General features: G+C 32.6%; 1 protein-coding gene across 2 annotated transcripts; it reads left to right on the top strand.

Annotated features, from left to right (window-relative positions):
* The first annotated feature begins 9,646 nt into the window (after positions 1–9,646).
* On the top strand, positions 9,647–11,133 carry LOC133800708 (E3 ubiquitin-protein ligase BOI-like). 2 transcript variants are annotated; one of them, XM_062238741.1, is made up of 3 exons: positions 9,647–9,892; positions 10,006–10,300; positions 10,390–11,133. In XM_062238741.1, the coding sequence occupies exons 2-3, from the start codon at positions 10,007–10,009 to the stop codon at positions 11,023–11,025; spliced, it is 930 nt and encodes a 309-aa protein (XP_062094725.1). In that variant the 5' UTR covers positions 9,647–9,892; position 10,006; the 3' UTR covers positions 11,026–11,133. The 2 variants fall into 2 exon arrangements, with proteins under 2 accessions (XP_062094725.1, XP_062094724.1); XM_062238740.1 differs by having other exon boundaries at positions 9,649–9,892; positions 10,002–10,300.
* The last annotated feature ends 6,741 nt before the right edge of the window (positions 11,134–17,874 follow it).

Below are 17,874 nucleotides of genomic sequence, written 5' to 3'. Positions count from 1 at the left end.
ATTTCGATGGGAGCTGTCAAAATCAGTAAAAATCGTCCGATCCTTTTTGGGAGAGAGATAGAAGGTCTTCCAGGGTTTTCCCTCTATCGCCTTGTTCGTCGACTTGGTAAATCATGCATAAATGTCATCTGACTAAATGTCGACGTTCCTAAGACTCCCTATCATCTGAGCTCTGACTATGGATTGAATAGCATTTGGAAGAAATTGAGAAATGTGAGCTTCGGAGTTCGAAATTACTTGCACCAACAGAGCAGGAAGAGGGAAACAGAGCCATTCGATGTGTCTCAGACTCATGAAAATTTCGGTGGGCTTGACTACATCCTTGAATCGCCATTCCCGAAGTTCGGCATCCGAGAGCATCCACACCGTGACATTGTCAGGAATATCGAATGATTTGCGTAGGCGTTCATACGCATTCTTATATCCTTCGCGATCCAAAGGTTCAGGAGATGAGCGTGAAGACATGATTGAGAAGATTGAGATGATCGTTGTAAGATTAGAATGATGGTTATCTTTAGGGTTTCTTCCCTCAGAGCTCTTTTCTGGAAAGTTTAGAATAGAGTTTGAAAAATTTGAGTGAGAATTATTTTTGAATTAGAGCTAGTTAAATGAGAAGTAAAATTTTGAATCGAGTGCTTCACTCGGTAATTGTGTCTGCATTAAATTTCAAATGTAGCTTGTCAGGAGATTGAATGATCATGTACCTACGAATCACCTCGATCTGTGGAGAATGACGGCTTTGGGCGAAATTTTTGGCATTGAAGAGTCGGCCCAAGATTCGAGTAATTTACAATGCCTCGTCCGTTCGAAGCTTGGGCCAAGGGGCATTTGTTGGGCCCAAAATATTCAGCCCAAAGTTCTTTCCTCATTTACCGAACATTCAAAACGGATCGTTTTGGCTTGCAGAAGCTCCGAAGGCAGAGGCCACGGGTCAGAGGCGGTCTGCGCCTCTGACCTCCAAATACATAATTTAAAATCAGCATGATTTGGAGGGAAATTCGGTTATCTTTCCTCCACCAATAAAGGGTTTTCTTGAACTAACTAACCATTTTACATTTCTGCTCTATAAATATGAGATTCTTATTCGAATAAAGGGATCGAACTTTTTACTGACTTAGGCATCGGAGTGTCTTTCTTGCAGGTATCCCCAACGAGTTAAAGACGATCTTCATCACCGAAATAGTGTCAGAGCATCATCTATCGTTGGATCATACCTCCAAATATAGAAAGATAATTTGTTGCTTCAACAGGTAAAATAGAAAAATGTGTGTTTTGGAAAGGTATTTTAAAGAATGGAGTAGAGCACCCATTGGGAGTGCTCTAAGTCTAAACTATAATGTTATTTAAAATAAAAATAATTAAAACTTAATATCTTAATATCGTGTGACAAAAAATTGCCGATTAACATATACATGTATATAAATCTTTTTAATTAATTAATAAGAGTACCACAAAACCACAAAACTAAAATCTCATTATATTAAGTCCAATCGTTCTGTTGACCATTATTGGAACTTAACATTAAACAAACACGATGCAATTATTATTTATTCTCTTATGTTAGTTTAATGGCTGTCTTTGTAAAAAAATATCACCGCATTTATTATCCTAACTTTTTTTTTTTGGGAAATTACCGTTTATACGGTATTTTAAACTTCTTTTACATTTTTACGGTAGTTTTTTTTTGTTTCCCACTTTTGTATTTTGTTTTTTCTAATTTTTGGGTTAACATTAATTTTTTAATCCATTTATACGACTTCTCCTTCCTCCAGCCTCCTTGCCAAAACCAGACCCATTTTCTACTTCTCTTCTTCTTTCACTTTCCTTGCCAAAACCAGTTCATCTTTCTCGTTGGAAACCACCCATGACCGCTGCACTTTGGAGACCCAAGAACCCCGCCACCCACGCAAACTCTCTCTCTTGTTTTCTCTACAACAACCATCACCACCACCTGACTTTAGAGAAGCCAGATCGCCGCCACACACATCACTTGGTCCTCCATCATCAACGTTGATGTTGAGCTTCACTTCTGCAGTAGAAAGTCGGGTCAAGGCTCATATTTGTCTCTAACCCATTTTTTTTTAGTATGGAAAGATCATAGATAAGTCAATTAAGGTTAGTGATTTAAATGGGTTTGCTATTCCAAATCAAACTTTGTCACAAAGATTTTCAATTGATTCTTTCTTTACCACCCTGTTAAGGCTTAATAGTCTGAAAGTTCTTTGCCTCCTTGAATATGTTTAATTTTTTTTCTTTGGTTTAGTTCCACCTAAAATCTAAGAAATGGTGAAGCTTCAAACTTTTATAATGGACAACAATTTCTTAAATGGAACCTTTCCAAGTTGGTTTGACTCATTAGTTTATCTGAGTATTTGAAGTTTGAGCAACAACGAATTGATAGGTCCATTTCCATCTTCAGTTGAGAGAATAACCAATTGATATGAACATATATATACATAATGATATTGTTACATAACATATATGGATATATGTATGTAATATTCGTTTGTTCATTTTGTTGTGACCACAAGCTGTTTGTTGAAATGCCTGAGTTAACTTTAATGCTTTGTTTTAAGTTTGTTTGCAAGTTTGTTTGTCAATATTTGTTCATATAATTAAATAAAGGCCAATGAAACTCAAATAGAAGCTCACTGCAACTCTTAATGTGAGTTATCCATATAAATTACGAATGCAACCACATGCAACCTAATGCAACACATGGCTAGTCCAAGTGCAAACCACTGCAACTCCTAATGTGAGTTATCCAAATGAATTACGAATGCAACCACTTGTAACCTAAAGCAACACATGGCTAGTCCAAGTGCAACCCACTACAACTCACTGTAACTCCTAATGTGAGTTATCCATATGAATTAAGAATGCAACCACATGCAACCTAAAGCAACACATGGCTAGTCCAAGTGCAACCCACTGCAACTCCTAATGTGAGTTATCCAAATGAATTACGAATGCAACCACATGCAACCTAAAGCAACACATGTCTAGTCCAAGTGCAACCTACTGCAACTCCTAATGTGAGTTATCCATATGAATTACGAATGCAACCCCATGCAACCTAAAGCAACACATGGCTAGTCCAAGTGCAACTCCTAATGTGAGTTATCCAAATGAATTACGAATGCAATCACATGCAACCTAAAGCAACACATGGCTAGTCCAAGTGTAACCCACTGCAACTCACTGCAACTCCTAATGTGAGTTATCCATATGAATTACGAATGCAACCATATGCAACCTAAAGCAACACATGACTAGTCCAAGTGCAACCCACTGCAACTTCTAATGTGAGTTATCCAAATAAATTACGAATGCAACCACATGCAACCTAAAGCAACACATGGCTAGTCCCAGTGCAACCCGCTGCAACTCCTAATGTGAGTTATCCAAATGAATTACGAATGCAACCATATGCAACCTAAAGCAACGCATGGCTAGTCCAAGTGCAACACACTGCAACTCCTAATGTGAGTTATCCAAATGAATTACGAATGCAACCACATGCAACCTAAAGCAACATATGGCTAGTCCCAGTGCAACCCGCTGCAACTCCTAATGTGAGTTATCCAAATGAATTACGAATGCAACCACATGCAACCTAAAGCAACACATGGCTAGTCCAAGTGCAACTCACTGCAACTCCTAATGTGAGTTATCCATATGAATTACGAATGCAACCATATGCAACCTAAAGTAGCACATGGCTAGTCCAAATGCAACCCACTGCAACTTCTAATGTGAGTTATCCAAATGAATTACGAATGCAACCACATGCAACCTAAAGCAACACATGGCTAGGCCCAGTGCAACCCGCTGCAACTCCTAATGTGAGCTATCCAAATGAATTACGAATGCAACCACATGCAACCTAAAGCAACACATGGCTAGTCCAACAACTAAAAAAAACTCATACAAATTTTAAGCAACGTAATATAAAACTAACACAATATAAAAAATCTTATTTGCAACTAAAGCAACGTAAAATAATATTAGCTAATGTTTATTATTTTATGGTTTTATATTTTTAATATGTTAGCTAACTAGATGAAATAATATTCAAGATATACTAAATTACAACAAAATGATGTTTGTATAAATTTTAGCTTATATTTGAATACTAATGTCAAATAAATCTGGAATGATTCACGTAGTTGTAGCACACAGTACCAAAAACTATATGTGAATCATATAAATATATATTATATATATATATACACGATGATAAGATCTGATATGTATGTCATGAAGTTTCTTAATGGAGAGAAAGAGAGAGTATTTACATGTATATTATTTAATGAATGGTGAAAGACTAATGAGATTATTTGTGGCTTGACATTGTAGATTTTTACGATGAATTGTCTAGTGCAAACCATAATTTTAGAAAAAAAACTTTAAGTTATATATTTATAAAATAAATCTTTAATTACCGTATAAATAAAATAAAATTATTTGATAAAGATATTAATGAAAGTATCCCAATTTTTTAATTGATACACAGTTGTCGACAATATCAGTATTTAAGAAGAAACCGTATACTTAGAATTAATAATTTTATTTTATATAGTTTTGCATCAATTATTAAAAGACTGTATAAATGAATTCTAACTTTTATATTTATGTATTAATGAAAAAATCCCCCTTTTTTTTTTGTATAAATCCAATTATAATAGTCAAGTGAAAATGTAGAACGTTGAATAAATCATGAATATTAAATATATTAGGGAAAATACTAGTTTGACCAGTATTTTGTTAAATGATAATTTAAATCTTATATTTTATAAAATAGTATCTTATAATTAATTTTAGTAAATTTCTTTTTTAAATATAATATTTCATTCTTAGCTCATCAATCATTTTGTCCGTTTCTTTGAACCCATTGTATCACTAACGACTCAGAATTGATCTTACAATTGAAAATATTTTGATTAAAATTAGGTCTAGGCTACTATTTTTATACATTTTGTAAAACACAGATTCCAAATTGTCATTTAACAAAACACATGAGTGTGTGTTTTGTAAAAATATGAAAGCCAAAAAAGTATTTTCCTAATATATAATAGAAAAATGCTAAATACACTATATCTTACTACTCTCTTAAATCAATAAATAATACTTAGATTCCACTAGTAAATTAAAAAAATACTAAAATATAAAAAATTAAATAATATGGAATCTAATAGAGAATTTCTTTATCACTCGTTTATATAATAATACGAAAATTTTGTGGTGTAGGCGTACGAAACGCCCGCAAATTTTCGGTTGTTATCCTCTTGCCTTTACATTGGACAGATGATAAAAGTTGCACAGTTTTAAAATAGTAATGAGTTTATAATATACTAATCATTTTAACACTTGCTGTACTTGGAAACCCCCAATTTATAATATATGGAAACCTTATATCTTACTTGTAGTCTTCCCCGTTTGAACCCGAACCTACCATTTAAGGTTCTAATTTTTTTTTTCTAAATATATATATACAAGGATTGACTTATACACATATAAAATCAAATATATATTTATTTCTTAAATAATATATATAATCACGCAATATAACCATGTTTTATGTTGTCTTTATAATAAAGAAAAATACTAGTTTGGCTTTGTATTTTGTCTGAATACTCGATCGGCTTATGTATTTTATTAAATAGTATTTCAGACCCCGTATTTTACAAAATAGATCAAAATAGTATATTTTACTAGATTTTGGTCAAATATTTTTTCAATATGACTAAAATTTCATCGGTTTTGTAAATTATTTAATTTAAAAAATATAAAATAAAATATTATTCAATTAAAAATATAAAATAAGCAAAATTGATTTTATAATTAAAAACAAATAAAACTTAAACTGAAACCCTATCTTCACCTAACCCTCCAACCCATCTTCAACACTATCATTAATTCTTTTAGATTTTTATTGTATCAATTTTTTATCATTATTTTATATGAACAATATGAGAAACTATTCCATTAAAAATTGATTTCCTTCTTTCTTTCATCTTATGCAATTAGAAATATTAAAAAAAATAATACAAAAAGAACAACTAACATTATAGGTCTTTATTTTCTTGATTATTTTGAACTTAATATTTTATTAGAACTTCTACATCTTTTTTTTTTCTTTTCGAACTAGCTCCAACAAACTTAATATCACATATACCACAAAATATCATATTTATGAAGAAAAAAATAAACAAACGTGTAAATATATTGCCAATATAAACAATTTATATTTCTTCCAACTCTACCACCAAACACAAAAAATCAATTAAATAAAACCTCAAAAAATAAGGTTGAAGTGGAAATAAATGAAAAATAAATTTGAGAAACTGAATAATTGTAAGTAAAACAAGAGAAATTATAGTGATTCGGCCTCGACTATTGGTAGTGGCCTACATCCATTTAACACTTTTGTTGAATAAGTCAATTAAAACTTAGGACAAGACTTGATTCAACTAAGTTTATTAAGCCTAAGAAACGTTTACAAGATTAAAGAGATTTTCTATGTATAAAAGTGTCCCTAAATCTAAGCGAGTCCTTTTATAGAAATATTTACATTTAACATATTTTTTTATTATCTTAATTTCAAATATGTCTTGACCCATCTTAATTAAAAAATAATATGGGTTTGAATACTTTTGAGTTTTTTACATCTAGGATTTTGTACTATGTACCTATTTGAGTTTGATTTTTTGTGATTATAGCATGGATCTAGATTAATTTGTTTGTGATGTGATTTTGAAAGTTTGGGAAAAAATGCTTTGTATTTTATCTGGTTGGAAAATTTTGATTATAGTTTGAGCTTTATCACGAGGATGGTAGATGTTCTAGTTTAATTTTTGTAAGCTAGTTTCGAATGAGTTCTAGCGGATCGCCATCAAGCTTTGAACAATAAACCTAGTTTTCTTGAATGTGTATTGGACTTGAGGAAGATGGGTTTTGAGATTTTTGATGATATGAAATTATAATTTTTTGTTGATAGATTTTACGTTTTCTATTTTAATTTTTGGTTTTTTTTGTGTGTGTAAAATCTAGATTTGAAGTATTCATTTATTTTAGGATATATTTAAGTGTTATATTTGATTTGGATTTAAGCTTAATTTATTTTTTATTAAATTATTTTATTTTATTTCAAAGAAAGAAAATACATTAATTATTTAAAAAAATTAAATTGAAATTAACATTTGGGGTGTTTTAGTCATATTAAAAAAAAAGACCAAAAATGGAGTCAAAGTATTATTATGTTCCATTTTATTACAAAATGCAAGGTATGAATTATAATATTCTAAAACAAAGAGTGCAATTGATAACTATTGCACAACTCAACACAATGCCTAAAATAGCAATTTCCCTATATATGTTAAGATTAAATAAGGGCCATTATATTTGCACCCCAAAAATATATAGGCAACCCATTTATTTATTTATTTATAAATAATCATTTATTTATTTTTGACATTCTTTAATTTTTCTTTTTGTTAATTTCAATAATTTTATGGGTCCTTGGCAAAATGACCTATTTTTTAAAGTCATGTTTCATTCTAGCCTAGTTTTAATAATTATTTGCAAAATAGTCTCTCATAATTTAGACAGCTAGTTGAAAATTTAGACAGGTGGTCGAAAAATTCAAATAGCCGGTCGAATTTTAGACAATGGTCATTTTGCAAAAAATTATCAAAAGTAGGCCAGTATGCAAAATCACTTAAAAAAAGAGGTTATTTTCACCAATTTCTCTAATTTTATTTTATATTGTTTTCATAATTTTTTTAAAAATAATTTATAATCTTTTAGAAAAAAAAACTTATTTTAACAAGTTTTTATATATTTTTGTTTAATTTTTTATTTAAATATTTAAAATATATATTATTTATATGAAAAAGAAAAAAAAATAGAAAAATGTATGCACAAGTTGAAGAAAAAAAAAATATATTAATTTTTAGGGTCATTTGGTAAAATGACTTATTTTTAAAGTCATGTTGTACTCTAGCCTAGTTTTAATAATTATTTACAAATTGACCTCTAATAATTTAGACAGCTAGTCGAAAATTTAGACAGGTGGTCAAAAAATTCAAACGTCGAAAATTTTAGACAACTGGTCGAAAAATTTAGACAATTAGTCGAATTTTAGAGAGAGACCATTTTGCAAAAAATCATCAAAAATAAGTCAGAGTACAAAATCACTAAAAAAAAAAAAAAGTCATTTTCATCCATTTCTCTAATTTTTAATAAAAATAAGTTTACTAAATAAATTTATTTGGGGTGCAAATAATATGACTATGTTTGACTTTTTTTAGGAAATAAATATATTTTTGAAATTTGGAAGTAAAGATATTTGATTTCATATATATAACAAATTCCATATTTTTTAAAGAAATATTTTAAAATAATTTACTAATTAATTATCCTTATCATATAGAAATACAAAATTATTAAACTATAAATATTTAACACATTAAAAAAAAAATTATAAATACAACATTTATATAAAGCAGACCATACAAAAACAGTTTAAAAAAATAAGAGTAGTGATATATAATCTGATACTTTTTGTTTCTTTTAAAAGTATTAACATGGACAATTATAAAATACATGCATCCTCACTTTAATCATTATGCACCTAATCCTTTCAAACAATTAAAATTTAGCAAAAACAACTGCACGGCTGCGTCTGTTCCGTTAACCGCACCAAACCCGAACCCTAATAATATACATTTATTAACTATTGATTGGACTCTATCTTTCACTTATATCCTACCCTAGTTATTATAGGTTCATCCGCACTAAATAACACACACCGTCATACATCCTTTTACTTTTGCTTTTTTTTCCTTTCTCTAAATCCATTTCTTACTTTTGCCTGTTTATCCGTACACAGTGACCAACAGTTTCTTTTCTTTTTAGGAGACAACAAAAGAAAAATGGAAAACCGCCGTGAAAAGAATAATAAATAAAAAATAATAATATAGGTGGGACCCATTTTATATGTCACCGTACATTCTGAGAGTTTGGGACCCACTCGAGATGGCCACACACAGAGTGGTCAGCTTTATTGTCCTACAATCTTTCACTAGTCTACGCTCTTCCCTCAACAGTTACTAACACCTCACACGTGCGACAAATGTGGGTCCACACATTTCCCCCGAATCACGTTCGGAACGAGTCCTGTTTTGGCAATTGAGTTATAATAATAGATTTTAATTTTAATTAAAATTTTATTTAAAAAAAAAAAAAATACACTACCTCTGGTTTCAACTGTGCGTTGACGATGACGTGGCGGAACAAGGAATCGCCACCCTGCATCGGATCGTGGCAGATAGGATACATGTCGGTTACTAAAAAAGAAAGTAAAGTAAACACAGATGCCTGTAAATTTTATTATTTTCCAATTATACCCTTAAGCTTTACATATTTTACAAATTTTCCACAAGCCGAAACCTATCGAATCGAGTATATATATTATTAAATTAGTTTTTTTTTTTCTCCAGCAGTTATGCTTCTTAAAACGTTACCTTTTTTTTTATTTGATTTTAAATATTTTATATTTAAAGTAAAAATATATACTTTTTTTCGTTTGGTCTGGAAGATTTGACTTTTTTTTTATTAATAAAAACCAAACAAGAAAAGAATTGAATATAAAGCAATTCACTTCATATGCATGCTCTGTTACTAGCTATTTCTGCCTCATCTCTCTCTTCCTCTCTTTCTCTCGTTGGCTTCGATTTTTACTCTCTCGTCCTACAGAAACGAGAAAGCAGAAGAGACACACATAATCACAGGAAAAGTAAAGCCTTACCTACCTCTCATGGCAGTTGGAGCTTGCTACAATACTTATCTTTCATATTAGGTTTGCCACACCAGTAATCTTTTTCGTTAGGTATGTATTGCATTCTGTTATATAATATATTCATAAATCTGTTTTGAAAGAGCGCTCTGTGCCTATTTTTACTCATCTGATCCAGTTTTTTTTTTAATATTTCAATCAGTCAGAATGATGAACTACTTCAATACCAGAATGGATTCATCGGCGATTATTCCTGAAAGTTTATTATACTGCGATCAATCGCCTATTCGGGATGTGAAGACCTCCATGAACAAGGCCGATAGTGGGCTCACTTACTACAATGTTCCCGCCCTCAGAAAGCGGGCGAGAGATTCCATGGGCGACTTGTTTTCTTACCCTCAGAAGCGTAAACTTTCCGGTGAATCTCTTTTTGTTGAACAAGACATGGCCCCTCAGATCCATAATCCGCAGTCTGACATCGATTGCTTCGTTTCCCAACATGTAATTTTTCTTTATTTTTTCTCTGTTTGTTCGGTTTCATTTTGTGTCTGGAAGGTTTCTTATTTTTATTTTATTTTTGATCTCCACAGGCGGAAAAAGTGCGATTTGTATTAGAACACCAACGCAATCTGCAAGCGAGAATGGTGGTGTCAGCGTTCGAAGAACAGATGAAGAAAAAACTTACAGATAAAGATATGGAGATTATGAGAATGACAAAATACAACTGGGTGCTTCAAGAGAGAGTGAAAAGCCTCTCCATTGAGAATCAGTTGTGGAAAGACTTGGCTCAATCGAATGAAGCCACGGCCAACTCCCTCCGCTCAAACCTCGAACAAGTCCTCTTGGCGAACGTTAGCGAAGAACACCACAACCCCAACAACGAGGCCGTTGCCGTAGACATGGCCAAAGAGGCCGAGTCGTGTTGCGGGAGCAGCGACTTCGGAAGGGAAAGGGAACATATAAACGACGACGACGACAACAACGACATGGGTCAATTCGTAAAGCGAAACGATGGCGTTGCGGAGGCCGGAGACGGTGGGTGTGATGACGTGGCGTACGGCGGTGGAGGGAGGATGATGTGCCGGAAATGTGGGGTGAGGGAGTCGAGGGTGTTGGTGCTGCCATGTAGGCATCTCTGCCTTTGTACTATGTGTGGGTCCACACTCCGCAGTTGCCCTGTATGTACTTCTGTCATGAATGGCAGCGTGCATGTTAATTTCTCTTGAAAATTAGTTTTCTTTTACCGACTAGAAAACAATTTAGAAAAAGAAATAGTAAATGAAATACTTTCTTTTTTTTTTTTCGCAAATCAGTTAATAATATTCTTTTTCTTATTTGTTGATAGTAATTCATTTTTTTCCTCTACTAGACTACTACCATTGAAATCAATCAAAGCAATTGTATTTAGCCTGCGAAGCTAGAGTGGTTACAATATATATATATATAGCTTTTATTACTAAATAATGCGCAATAATATCCATACATGCTCATATATATATATTAGAAAATGACTGGTTTTGTCACGTGACAAAATAATTTGTATGTATAAATGTACGGGTTTACTTATAAGGATGGTATTAATAACTCGTATATTTTTTTTAGGAAAATATACTGTTAAACAATTCATTATGATTTACATGTATAGAATTTGGAATTTGCTTTTATATTTTTTTCACCCAAAGTCAAAGATAACAAAATATTCTTAGGGATATTTCATCTGAGGTTTTTAACTTTAGACAATATAACCAATTTGAATAAACTTATCTTGATTTGATGTTTAAAAAAAAAATCTATATAAGAATAGATAAGATTATATTCGGTTCTTTTTTCCCTCCACTTTTATAGCTTTATATTTTTGTGCCTCGTGAGAGTATAATTTGTTTTCAAGGGAGGTGTGGGCCGTGTGAGAAAGAATCCCACCTTGGAAAAAGTTAAAATGGATGGTGTGTGGGGAAGTGAATAAGAAATAAGAGAAGTAGCAGATGCGTATGGGGTTATGCATATGCCGTAGCATTTAAAGCCTTAAAAGTTGAGACAGACCTAACTCTTATTATTATATAAGTTAAAACCCATAAAACATTTTCATTTTTTTTTGAAAAAAAAATTATTTGTTAATGTCATCAGACATTAATTAGTACTTGTTAATTATTAAATCTTCTAAATTTAAATATCAACATCCAAATTCATAATTATAAAATTCTAAATCCAAATAACTTGATATCAAATCAAAATACAATTATGTGATAAATTAATTTTTAATGTATTTTTTAAAATTTAAAATTACATTTATGAGATATAATTTACATTATTTGTTTTATAATTAGATAGTTACACAATCAATTATAATATTTGATTTTTTTAAAGAATTAATCAGTATTTGTTATGTTAATTAGTTGTAATTGTATACGTAAAAAGTCTGTATATATATTACTAGATTTGATTTTTTCTTTTTTTCTTGAATAAGTTTTATCATCTTAATATAAACTAAATAAATTTATATATATAAAATCATTATCTCTAATTCTGTATGATTATATATTTATAGTGCTTCCATTTTATTAAAAGAAATATTTATATGAAAAAAAGTTAATATCATCGTAATTAAGTATTGAATAAAACTTATTTTCAAAAAGATAATTATATGAATATAAATGATTCAATAATCTTAATGAATAACACTAAAGTATTAAGTATACCTTTTTTTAATAATAAATTAATTAATTATACTTAAACGTTCAATTTATATATAAAAGTTCCAGCTCAAGTGTTCCTCATCATGGTGACTAACCACTTCGATAATCCTGGTCAAATAAAATCTTTATATATTTTTTTAAAGATGGAGCACTCACATTGGAAGATGCATTATATTAGTGGACACAATACTTATTCCATTCTAATTAAACATGTAATTTTAATTTGAATAATTATTTATTTAAAAAAATTGAAAAATTAACAAATCACTGAAATATCATTCGATATTATTCAATTTCATTACTATTCAATTAACATTCTAATTAATATTATAGTTTGCTGCTTGATATACTGTGGGAGTTATTTTAAAGTGTTATCAGTTTAAGCATAAATTTAGTCATTAAGAATATTAATTAATATAGCGTATAAAGTTAAGCCGAAGAGTAAGGATATTTCATTTAGTATCTATTTGGTTTGGTACGTAACAAATTAATATATTTCACAAGAAAATATAACTTACAAGTTATAACAAGTAATTCAAGTATTTTTTTCTTTTAAAAAAAGTAGTCAAAGGTTATATATATCAAATCAAGTAATCAACCGCGTTAGGTTTGATCAATTATTTGAATCTCAGCTTATGTACATTTTCTTTTATAGTCGTACGTAGGATATTACACCGAAATAATCATTTCAAAATATCTCAGCAAAATATGTATTTTTCATAATAATTGATATATATATATATATCATAACCATTAATTATCATGTAAATTATGATTTTTCATGAAATCAAACTTAAAAGAATGTAGCATGATATGTAGTTTGGGGGGTGGAATCAGAAGGTGATGATAAATCATTTGACTTTGCAGTTTAGTGTTATATATTAAAATTTAATTAATTTTACCATTGCATTGGAAAAAAGAAAAAAAAGAAAAATGATATATATATATCTGTTTATATATATATATATATCTGTTTATAATTATAGGAGACATTAATTTATATGGGCTCCATTATTGTTTTATAATTTAATACTGTAGCTGTTCGACACAGATAGATCTTATTCCAACCTACAACACAATCATCCAACTTTCACGTATTGGAAGCTTTAATAGTATAGTCTTGCACTGTCCTTGTCAACGCCATAAAGATAAATACTTCTTATTTAATCAACTAAAAAAATGAAACGTATCTAAATTAAAATACTAATTTTAATAATAATTTAAAGGATTTCATAATATTGTCAGTGGGAACTTTATTTAAAATAAATATAGGGTTTGGATCTGATGTTCAAAACCAAAAAAGAATTTGATGCAGTCTTAAAATAAATAGATACATCCCGCTCATAAATTAATTAACATAAGAAAGACTCAAGATACTATGGCGTTCCGAATTGTTTCTTCGTTCACTGGCTCCCCGCAACATACATACATACTTATGGAAAACTGAATCAGTTCACTATGCGTGGTAAATAAGTTTACCTAGCATCTACCTACAAAGGAAAAAGTAAGAGGGTGAACTAAAATCCCAATAAAAAAATACAAACAAGAAGGAAAACACAACATGAAACCATAAGCGACATATCTAATAAATTCTTAACATATTTTCTTATAGCAATATATCTTTATCAACATAACTCATATGAACATAACCATAATAACATAAGTCATAAACGTACAATATAAGATCATAATCATAAACATAAGGTCATGTGCAACATACACTACTACAAAAATGGTCATTTGTGACAGTTCCCAACTATAACAATTGAATTTTTTGCGTCAGTTTTGAAACTGATGCGGAATCCCATGACACAAACCAGCTTGACATTTGCGTAAGTGGAAAACTGCCACAAATGCTATATTAGAAAAAAAAAATGCTATGAATCCCAACCTCGTGTACCCAGCCTCTAGTCACCCTATGCGACCCCAGCCCCCGTGTACCTAGTCCCCAGCCACCCTCTCTACCCCCGCGACCCTAGCCACACCCCACGACCCCCGTAACCCCAGCCACCCCCACGACCCCTACGACCCCAATCCCTGCCACCACCCGCGACCCCTACCACCCCCACGATCCCCGCGACCACCACCAAGAGGCTCTTGCAAAACGAAACCCAATCAAAGAAAAAAAAAAAAAAAGAAACAAACCCCAACTACGAAACCCCCCACTCTACGGCTCACAACCCAAGAGAGGAGGGTTTTTGGGTTTTCAAAAAATAATCTTCAAAATAAAAAATCTATACAAAAAATTTAAAAAAAAAATCTATGTATAAGGTTCATAAACATATTGTTGACGACGTTTTTGTCAACTTAGAAAAGTAGAGCAATAAACACGAAATTATAAAAATTCAATGAAAAACACACGATATTTTATGTGGTTCAGCAGTTAAAATTTGCATAGTCCACGAGTCGATATTATTCAATCGTGGAATTCTCCCAAAACTTTTAGAAAGCAATTTAACAGAGTATTCCCAGTACCAAATTCAGCCTCTCTACAAATGAATTTCTCCAGTATATTTATAGACTGGTTTACAAAATATCTTCCCTCTTATTTCGGGAAGTTATCATTCATATTTCAAATAAATACAAATAAATGCTCTTAATTACATAATATCCCATGGTAATCGGGATTTAATAGCAGATTACAACAAATCCCATAGATATAGGGATTTTCAAACAGTAACATTATTCAAACTAGATTATCGACTTCGAACATATAACTTACATACTTTCGAGATCGACTAATTATCACGAGCTCGCCACTTTGGTTTGCCTCAGCCTTAGCAAGTAACTTTATCGAGATCATCCTCTCCGAGCTCGCAATGCCCATGCTCGAACCTTCTTAGATGATACTAGATCGCCACTAAGAATAAACCAGGAAATTTATACAAGTGTTGAACGCTTGTAATTATAGCTTCGAACTTGACTTGTAACCTTGGGACACCTTCGAGACCGCGCGCAGTTCGAGCTCACTAATTCCAACGTCGTCGTTTTAATACTGAGCGAGACTGTCAAAACCAATTCACATAAATGCTGATGACATGACACACTTGCTTATTTTGAGCTTGCACTTTACGAGTCTGTCTTTCGAGACCATAATTTCTATTCTCGATATTTTGGAGTAACATTTTGCCCCCTCAAAAGTATTGGTTCGAATCCTATGAGAAGGAAACTTTTGAACTTCTACTTTCAAAAATCGTGCCACCTACCACACTTGAGTATGGACACGCACCAGACAAGGGTTGCACACTCAGAGTACTGGAGTACTCTCTATATCTACCCATGTCTTTTCATATCTCATTTTTGCCGTCATTATCATATTTACACCCCATCCATCGGATCAGAATCCAAATCAAACCAACGGTCTTGATTTTTCCGACCCTTGACCTCCACTGGGATATATATATATATATTCACTTCGTCTTCTTCACCTTCACTTTCACTCTATTTTCCAAAGAGAGAAAACACGAACCAGAGCCCCCTCCCCCCTCCTTTTTCTTATATTGCATGTTCTCCAAACCGAAGAAACATACTAACTCAAACAATTTCGACTCTGTGAAGTCTTTCCTACATCCAATCCTTTATATCCACAAACATTTGTGCGTAAGTTTTTGTTCTTGACTCTTGCTTTGGTATTCATACATTTTTACGTGTATCCTCTGTATTGCGAACATGTTTACTAGTTTTATAAAGCTATCTACTTGATACTAAGCAATCTTGTGATCCGAAGTATCATAATATAATCAGAATCATGATTTTAAACCCAAATTCTTTGGTGCAAAAATGCAAAAATGGGGTTTTTCTGGTTAGAAATAGAGTTTTGTGTAATCCAAGAAATAGGGGTTTTTAATTTAGGGTTTTTACTGCACAAATTCCAAAAATATAACCTTTTTTGGGTAGCCGTCAGCTTTATTCCTGAAAATCCGGGATTCCTCGAAACTGGTATCCTCCTCGTCACCCTCGCGTGAGTACACGCTCGAAACCCGAACTTTACAATAGTTCAGGGATCACATCCGAATTAATCTTGCCTTTTCGAGATTCCAATCTCGATTGAGGCAATCTCGTTATCTTGAGCTTTCAAGCTTGAGTTATCGATATCATGCTTTCCTTATTATTTCTAATATACTAGGCCCTCACCCTTTTCTTTCTTGTTAGATGTCACAGTACTCTGAGAATCGGTGGGGGCTCGAGTTCGCTATCCCTTACCTCCCATCAACTCCCAGTCCTGAATCGCCCTTCACCCGAAACTAGCGACTGATATGTGAGCACAGAGAAAGGTGTGAGCAAGAAGATATTAGAGATTGTTTTCGACGCCCAATAAACGAGTTTGAGGAGAAAAAAAAAAGAAAGATACCCAGAGTTGTAGTTTACCCGGATCTGGACCCCGAAATCAGACATGTTCCATTAGATCCTAAACTCAAAGTCATCGTCGCCTTCAAGCCTGGTGCGCTCTCATTCTCTCTGATGGAAGACCTTTCAATGCATCATTCCACCTCCCAAGCCGTTTCAATTCCCACCTCGAAAGAGGAATTTTTTGAGGCTGAGCACTATTGGAGCTCAGTCACATCTACCAGCCAGATATCCAAGCTCCTAGCATACCATAGCCTTAAGCTCTCTGGCACCCTGATGTGCCGGCCTGCGACTTTGAACGAACGGTGCTGCTTCGCCCCAGGAGAAAGCAATCCCGATTGTAAAATGAAGCTCGTCGCATGGAGTCGTGAGCACATAAGGACAGGGGGTCTACTACCCCTGAAATCATATTTCAAGAATTTTTTGGATTTCCTTGGGCTCGCCCAATTCCAGCTCCAAACCAACTCCTTCAGGGTTTTATCAGCCCTTAGATTGCTATACCACGAGTTGAAGTGGGAAGGACCTTCTCCTTAAGAGATATTATATCTCTTTTGTCTCAAAAGCAACCCTTCTCGAGCTTGTGGGGGAGATGGATTTTACTACCTATCGAGCTACCCGAAGGAGAAACGAATTTTCGAGGACATGCCAAATCACCCTCTGAATTTCAAGCTCGCCTTCTTCTGAACCGACGGTCTCGCTCCTTCCAGATTTTATTCTTTCCGTCGTATTCGTAAGTATCTCAACATTCTTGTCCCTTTTTCCATTGAGTAGTTAGGCTCGAAATATTCACACTCATTTGTTCCTGTAGCCAATTACCACCACCCCACCCCATCAGAAATGATGGTGGAGCATAGGGTAGCCATGTGTACGCCCTGATTTTCCACGGGCTATTAGCGAGCTGAGATATGGCATAATTATATCAGCCACGTGGACGCCACGTGGCCGGAGCTGCTGTTGTAAGGTCCTACCTCTTTAGCTGGAGGTAACCAAAGGTTGACCAAGATTATTTAAGGGCCGAGACAAGGATATGAAGTC

Source organism: Humulus lupulus, chromosome 9, assembly GCF_963169125.1.
Source record: "Humulus lupulus chromosome 9, drHumLupu1.1, whole genome shotgun sequence".
In the NCBI taxonomy this organism is placed as follows: Eukaryota; Viridiplantae; Streptophyta; class Magnoliopsida; order Rosales; family Cannabaceae; genus Humulus; species Humulus lupulus.
The sequence above is the reverse complement of the archived record's forward strand: the minus strand, read 5'-3'. Positions and strand labels throughout refer to the sequence as shown.